This window comes from Diaphorina citri, unplaced genomic scaffold (genome assembly GCF_000475195.1).
Source record: "Diaphorina citri unplaced genomic scaffold, Diaci psyllid genome assembly version 1.1 scaffold4487, whole genome shotgun sequence".
Lineage (NCBI taxonomy): Eukaryota > Metazoa > Arthropoda > Insecta > Hemiptera > Psyllidae > Diaphorina > Diaphorina citri.
Window position 1 is genome coordinate 1281 of NW_007381885.1, and position 8778 is coordinate 10058.

An 8778-nucleotide genomic window follows, 5' to 3' on the forward strand; every position below is an offset into this window, starting at 1 on the left:
AAGAAAAACAGATATTTTATATCAAATAAATAATTAGGTTGTCAAAATTATATTTTTGGTCACATATAAATTATGATGAAGTTTACATAATCTGGGAGAACTCGTTTTATATGGAAACTGATGACTAGAACAGTAGTTTTTCATAAAGGAAAATGTTGTTACTTGACATTGCATTATGTCGGAACTCGGATAGGATATTTTAAGAATAAAACAAGGAATTGCAAAGAAAAATAATCAAACATACAATCAGAAAACAAATTATTCAAGGACAAAACAAGAACTACTTACACTGTATGACTGTACACCGTTTCTAAGTAAACTAAGCTTTGCGGAAAAATGTTTTCCATAGACCTAATTGTACAGTTAAAGCAAATTTACTCCGTTTATTTACAACACAAAATCACAAATTCGGATTTTGTAAATTCGCGTTATTAGGATTTGAAGTAGGTTTATGACTTCTAAAAATCGCCATCTGTATAGTTTTTTTTTTTAACCCAAGAAAGATGATATGATTGTTACATGGCAGTTTACTGTCACAATCACTACTGGATCTCTATAAATGAGTATTTCAAACCTACTGGGGCAGACTGAAACTACTTTGATTTCATAATATTACCTAAATAACTACATATCCGAAGTTATAGCATCATAAGCAGATAGATTGCTTTTCCAATAATTTACATTTTTTACATAACATACCTACAAAACTATCAGTCTTTTATTACATGATTAAATTGTCAACCTTTGAATAATTCATACCTAATACATATTATTACAAATCAAAGATTAAAAGTAACAATGATACTCGACATATTGTCAACTAGACAAAATTATCAGCTTCGAGCCATTATTAATAATGTAATTTGAGTTTATTAATTTGCTTCGATAACCAATGATGTGGATTTTGTCATGTATTATTTAAAATGCCGAAAAACCATAAAACTCCATCTATTTTTGTGTTCAGATAGGCCGGCTGGCGCTTCGAACTCTTGACGGTCGCGCACCTCCCGGTACACTTGATACACAATGCAATACATGAAAACGGACCTTACGTGCTATTTCAGACTAGGAGTATATCCCCTATCCCTCTGCACACACAAAAAGCCCACTCTGAGGCTTAGGTGTATAGGGTCAAACAACCCTAAAGGTTGTGTTAAGCTTCTACGAAAATCCCGTATGCGTAGGTCTCCACGGCACGGTTACAATCACGGTCCCACTCACACTGGTGTTACCGGCGTGACGCTAATATCCCCAATGGATTTCACGCGTCTATGTCTCCTATGCGGTGGCCTCCGCCGCATGGTCGCAATTGCGGTCACACTTTGCGGACTCTCGGGCCGCAGTGCCGCGTTAAAACTGCCCTCTGAGGAAGTAGAAGGGGAGGCCATCACGTTGACGTCGATACAGCTGGAGGTTTCCTCTCGCACGCTGTTCGTGTCGGCTGGACGGGGCTTGTGAAACCCTAGCACTCGTGTGATGGAGCCCTGGAAACAGAGAGGTTGGGGATTTTGTTACGCTTTGTACCAGAAAATCTTACGGAAAGATAATAAATTTTGTATTCATAGTTATTTTTAGTGCTTATACCTCAGGAATAAACTGAAAATAGGACTTTCTTTTGCGAACACCAAGATAAAACAAACCAGAACGTACTGTATGTTTTAGAAGTACTTAATTGGTCCCAGAATTATTTAAAATTGTATCCCCATTTGTTCGGCATAATTTTCTTCTTTGAATTTGAGTATCTAAATTGAACTGACATTGACTTTCATGTTATTTTTGTTGCATTTTTTAATACCTATTAAAAGGAAATCATGAATGCGTTTTTTAATGTTAAAATTAAATCATGCTAGACAAACCTGTGAAGTTTTCCAAGTAGAAAACTGTAGGGGAAATGGAAAGAAAAACATGTGTTAGGGAAGTAGTGCAATCTAAAATCTGAGGAAATAAGTGTGTTATGTGCATACTAAGTAGTACTTAGAGAAATTCCGAGTTTAGTCAAAACTAATGGTGAAATTTAAAAGAGAGAATTTGAAAAATTTATGCATACCTAAGTATCAAAAAAAGGTATTTATCATAAAAGCTTTAAAAAGTTTAAAAAAAGAAAACATTTACAAACCTTTTTCAAGTTCTTCAGGTAGTACATACTATAGTTCTGTACATCCATGCAGCATGCGAGAAAAATTAAAGCATAAAAATAAAATAAATTAAATGATAAAAAAAGTGTAGAATATAGGTGTACTGAAAGTGGGAGGCTGCTAGGATATTTTCAAACTGTGAGTATTTTTTAATGAACTGGGTATAATGGGTAAAAAAAGGAGTTTTGGCTATGATTAAAAAAAAAGTGTAGAATATAGGTGCACTGAAAGTGGGAGGCTGCTAGGATATTTTCAAACTGTGAGTATTTTTTAATGAACTGGGTATAATGGGTAAAAAAAGGAGTTTGGCAAAAAGAAATTTGATCGGACATTAAAGGAAACCTTGATATCATGATAACGGAGTAGAAAACGTAGAGATACTGAGTGACGATTTACCAAAACCCAACCATCCCTTACTTATTTATAGTGAAAGAGTGCCCGGAATAATCAACCTATTGTTTTATGTTCCTAGTTCCTATTAGTTCCGTTCATGGTTTGGCGAAAAGAAATTTTATCGGACATTAAAGGAAACCTTAATATCATGATCCCTTACTTATTTATAGTGAAAGAGTGCCCGGAATAATCAACCTATTGTTTTATGTTCCTAGTTCCTATTAGTTCCGTTCATGGTTTCACTTACCCTCAGACTAGTCTTCCTCTTGTCGCTGTTTGAAGATATAGATCCCGTGTCGGACTTGTACGAATTCTGTGGGGATGAGAAGGTAGAACTCCTCTCCAAGGTCTCATAGTGATTATCCTGGCTGTGGTTGCCATGGTGATGGTTTGAGCGGGAAAAGTTGCGTCCTAGGCTGCCTCCGTTCATAATCCTCTCTGCGCGTCTGCGTTCCGCCGCGGAAACGCGCACGAAATGCTCAAACGCGGCTCTACGCGAACAAAAACCAACGCAAGCAAAACATAAAGCCAGCGAGCGAGCGATGTGATGGATCCGAAAAGAAAACGAGGGAACAGAAAATAAAATTGAATGAGCATGAGAGTTGATGAAAGGAAATGCAACAGAAAGAATGCACTGGGAATGCAGCTCTACTGAACGGACATCAAATACAACATTTAGAGAGAACAAAGGTTAGGAAACCTACGTACAGATTATTCTAAAACAAAGATACATAGAGACTAGAAACACACGTTTGGCGTAGTTTGGAACGTTTGTTAGTAAGAGTTATAGAAAATGCACAATGGCAAAGTAAGCAACAGAACAAAATTACGCCATTTAAACAAATATTTTTAAAGTAGAAAAAACTATTCTAAAACAAAGATACATAGAGACTAGAAACACACGTTTGGCGTAGTTTGGAACGTTTGTGAGTAAGAGTTATAGAAAATGCACAATGGCAAAGTAAGCAACAGAACAAAATTACGCCATTTAAACAAATATTTTTAAAGTAGAAAAAAGCAAGCAAAATATGAGGTGTATTTTGAACATGTAGGTACTTTCAATTCGTCATTTACGTTAGGTTTAGAAAACATCTAGAGAAAAAGAAAGAAATCAAAAAGAAATTCGATCAAAAAGTGCATTATTTAAATAAACGATAAAGTGGTGACTCTGATTGGCGGAGATAAAAGCTAACAGAAAAGCCTTCCCTTGAATCTTTCTCTCTTTTTCCCAAACCCAACATTCCTTCCATTCTATGGCTATGCGCTTTTTGTCTCTCCCAACGAAAAAGAGAGAAAGTCTACGATAAGTAGGTATATGGATAAAGCTACAAGTAAAGAAGAAAGAAAAGAAAAAAAAAATATGATCGAACAAATTTTAAATAGAAAAATTAAATTTTGTTGTATTGACTTAAATTTGATAATACAATCATAAAATATTTTTGATAAATTGAATTTTAATAGAGGGTGATACACATGAAGAACGCTCGTTTTGACTCAATGAGTCCAAAAAACAGACTTTTTCAGTTCTGGGGTTCTGTTTTGGAAAAAAACACGGTCTTAAACGAACGTTCCTTCACGAGCCACTCAAAATAAATTGATCTATGTTTTCAACAAATTAAAATAAAATTTCTTTTTTATTATCATTTCAACTTTTGGTAACTTTTCGAAACAACACAGAATGCGACTATCGAGCTGTATACATTGCCTGCAATTCCAACAGGGACCTACAGGAGAGCAAGAAACATATGAAAACAGAAACAACACACAACACATCAGTAGTGTTTCATCTACGGTGGAGAAGTGTTTCGGTTTCTATGTTGAGTCTGTCACGTAAGAATTTTTTTCCCGAAACTGTCAAAGAATGGCATGAGATAGAAGAAAATTTCATTGAAAAGATATCAAGGTACCAAGATACCAGCACAGAATCGAGATTCTATCAGACAGATAGAAACCCAGTTCAGTGCTAAAAACAGAGCAGAATCCGGATATCCTGATCCACCCCATCCTGTTTGATTATTTCGAAGCTATATCGCGTGACCATTTAGATTTCATCATCAATGTTGTCAAAATAAAGATTCCTACTGATATCTCCACGTTAGAACCAGAAGAAACATAAGGATAACCAAATCCTATCTTGAAAAGAAAAACACTAGTAACTTATAGGTATTCATCACAGGAAGAGTATTGCTACTTGTGCTCTTCTTTTCAAGATGAATCTTCACAAATTCAGACTATCAGTATGTTCAAATCCTATCGACTATCTGTAGTGGATAATTTACCTGGCAGGTAGTATGAGCTGTTCCAATTCGGCTGTGAGGTGTCGTCGGATGGATAGGATATTTTAAGAATAAAACAAGGAATTGCAAAGAAAAATAATCAAACATACTTACAATCAGAAAACAAATTACTTATTCAAGGACAAAACAAGAACTACTTACACTGTATGACTGTACACCGTTTCTAAGTACTTAAACTAAGCTTTGCAGAAAAATGTTTTCCATAGACCTAATTGTTGAGTTAAAGCAAATTTACTCCGTTTATTTACAAAACAAAATCACAAATTCGGATTTTGTAAATTCGCGTTATTAGGATTTGAAGTAGGTTTAGGTTCATGACTACTGAAAATCGCCATCTGTATAGTTTTTTCAACCCAAGAAAGATGATATGATTGTTATATGGCAGTTTACTGTCACAATCACTACTGGATTTCTCTAAATGAGTATTTCAAACCTACTGGGGCAGACTGAAACTACTTTGATTTCATAATATTACCTAAATAATTACATATCCGAAGTTATAGCATCATAAGCAGATAGATTGCTTTTCCAATAATTTACATTTTTTACATAACATACCTACAAAACTATCATCACCCATGGCGCTTTCTATTCCAGTTCTAACTCACCTGCCGGTCATACTTCATCATTCGTAACAGATGAATTCCGTGCACTATGGAAGCCTGATGAAACTTGCGGGTGACACCCAGGAACTTTTCCAGCTCTTTCTTGCTCAGATGATCCAACATGCGGGCATCCACCATGTTGGTGGCAAAGTTATCAGCATACTAAAACAAAAAAGCTTGATTATTGCTGAACCAGAATTTTTGTGGGATGTAGGGTAGGTAACCTATCCTTACACCATGATGAATAACATCGATACTATCTCAGGGGCGCTTGAGCTCCGGTGTAGGCTATCTTCGGATAATCCTCAGCTTTAAAATGCTTAAAGGAAAAGGCTTTCCATTTACCTGCGGCAGTCCAAGATCGGGCAGCCACTCCGAAGACACCCAAGTGTGACCCAGCTGAGCGATACACACGTAGCGAATGTTGGCGGGATGCCTATGCTCCTCTATGGCGAGACGTAGCTTCTTCCTATGCATTGGATGCATGATACCCAACCCGGTCTCCAACTCTGCATCACTCAGCTCGAGGAGAACCTAGGAACAAGAGTTGAAAATCAGGACTTGATACGGTCTGGGGAACATTACAGCATATGACGTGATGTCAGCAGAAAGTCTTTATGAAGCTACAAAGTCAGCTCCCATGGCGTAGTGGTCACTGCGCTCACCTTGCACGCGGGAGACCCGGGTCGATTCCCCGCGGGGTCAAAAAATATTTATTTTACGGCATTTATTTAGGAAGCTACAAAAGTACAGTATCTGACGAAGGAATCCATTTTCGATAGATCACCTACAGTATGCCTCAGCAATTATCTACAGTGTAGACCATTGTTAAAGCGACAAATACTCCAAAGAGGACTCAAGAAAACGAGTAAAAAATCTCACCCCTTATGTGATCTTTTCGTCTTTATAAAGTTTTTAACTATTGAATTCCTCATCACTTCTTACATTTACCAAGTTTCAGATACTATGATCATGTGACCATTCTCCGACACCTCATCCACACTTACTTTCCCCGATTTGACGTTGTCCGCACACTTGGGTCCATACTGGGGCATGCCAAGGGCTATCTCCAGCCACGCCAGCACGGTGGGGGCTCGCCACCTCTCCATTGGTATGGACGCGGCTTCCCTGAGCAACCTGAGCTTCTCTGCATATCCTTCCTCGGTCAGAGGCGACCAACTGCGCTATGGCGAGGCGTAGCTTCTTCCTATGCATTGGATGCATGATACCCAACCCGGTCTCCAACTCTGCGTCACTCAATTCGAGAAGGACCTGGAAACAAGAGTTGAGAATCAGGACCAGGACTTTAATTGTGTTAATCACAAATACTTGTCACAAGTGTCGTTCCCCACCTAATACACTACGTTAAATTGTATTACTTGACTCAGACTCGAACCACCAACGCCTAGATCCAGAGTTCACCAACCACTACACGAATAAGGTTGGTTGATAGTATCAACTCCCACTAGTGCTCCCACATTCAGCAGATAGTATCAACTCATACGGGAATTATTTGAACATGGCTTGGGGAATATGGAAGCATATGACGTCAACAGAAAGTCTTTATGAAGCTACTGTAGTATCTCATGAGGGAATTCATCTCTAATAGATCACCTACAGTCTACCTGTAGACCATCGCTGAGGCCACATACCCTTGAAAGAGGAAAATGGAGTAAGAAATCCCACCCGTTATGTGATTTTTTCGTCTTCTACCAAGCCATAAAATCTTTATGAACACCTTATCATAGTTATAGATAGATGGATTAATTAATTGAGTTTTAGATATACCATCATGATGAGACCATTCTCCGACGCCTCATCCACACTTACTTTCCCCGATTTGACGTTGTCCGCACACTTGGGTCCATACTGGGGCATGCCAAGGGCTATCTCCAGCCACGCCAGCACGGTGGGGGCTCGCCACCTCTCCATTGGTATGGACGCGGCTTCCCTGAGCAACCTGAGCTTCTCTGCATATCCTTCCTCGGTCAGAGGCGACCAACTGCGCCCTCGACTGGTAGAGCCGTAAATATCACTCGCTTCCGAAGCGGAATAAGCACCTGTCGATGGCAAAGGAAGGAATTTTAATAGTGTTTAAGCATTAAATGATTGTCACAAATAATGTCCTTACCTGCTTTACACTACGCTAAATTTTATGACTTAACTTGGACTCGAACCACCGACCTCCAGATCCAGAGTCGACAGTGCTAACCACTACACCACTGAGGTTGGTAGCACCCGTCAATGGCAAAATTCATATGAATAATATCGATTGTAACAAATCATCCTAGGTACCATATGTTATTAATTGGCGAAAGCCCCTGTCGATTGAAATTAATCAGGTTGTGAAAGCCCTATCAAAATCTCCACCTTTTACAATCCTTCCTTCATCCAACTTCACATCATAACAATCATCTTGATATTCACGTACACATTCACGCACATCCTAACATCAAGTTACAAAGGGACTCACCTGGTTGACTGTTCGGACTTGGCACTTTCCTCTGTCTACTCCTGGCGAACACCCGACTGATGCTTCCCCAAGTACTACCCACTCCGCTACGTCCCCCACTTGATCGGAACTGTTTGCCCCTCCTCACAATCTCCTCGTTAGGGGGACTGTGGAGTTGTTCCACTGACCTGGAGAATAATAAGGACATTGAGATTTTAAAGGTGTGTCCAAACATAGTCGACCAACCTTCGATCGATATCGACGAGATGAATCTATGTTGTCGAGGCAGTGTGGACGGATCAGTCGACATCGATCGACGGCCGTTCGACTGTGGACACACCTTAAGAGAGATGAAAATCAAGAAGGAAGAGATGCCCTCGGTCCTTAGCGTCAAACGTAAAATGTCTGAAAGTACCAGTCCTTAAACTCCTTAATAGTCCGATCTAAGCAAGAACAATTTCCCCACTCTTTTGGAGTAAGGGTAAAAGGGTTTCTTTCTTCCTCATGTATATTAATTGTGAATATTATTATTATTTTTTTAAACTTTTCAAAATTAGTAATGCAAATAAGACAAAATGGTTGCTTTCGAGCATTGTGATCTTACCTGGAGAGCGAGTTTCCATCAAACGAATGAACATTTAGTGGTGACAGGGACGGACTGCTGCAGTCCCTCGGAGTTGTGATAGCTAAAACAAAATAATGAAGTTTTGCTAATAGCTAAAACAATGTCAAATAATGGACTTTGGTAATAGCTAAAACAGAATTTAAAATAATGAAATTTGTTACTTACATACTGTCAACCTCGACTGGTGGAGCCGTAAATATCACTCGCTTCCGAAGCGGAATAAGCACCTGTCAATGAAAAAGGAAGGAATTTTAATAGTGTTTAAGCATTA

General features: G+C 38.6%; 1 protein-coding gene across 1 annotated transcript; it reads right to left on the minus strand.

The window, feature by feature from the left end:
• Positions 1-1069: 1069 nt before the first annotated feature.
• LOC103521072 lies at positions 1070-8572 on the minus strand (the record flags this gene model as incomplete). The annotated part of the gene is made up of 9 exons (XM_026831914.1): positions 1070-1484; positions 1857-1880; positions 2117-2152; positions 2776-3219; positions 5434-5592; positions 5776-5964; positions 7261-7490; positions 7904-8070; positions 8487-8572. Coding segments are annotated over 9 exons (1602 nt in total), but the record flags the coding sequence as incomplete, so codon positions are not given.
• Positions 8573-8778: the final 206 nt, after the last annotated feature.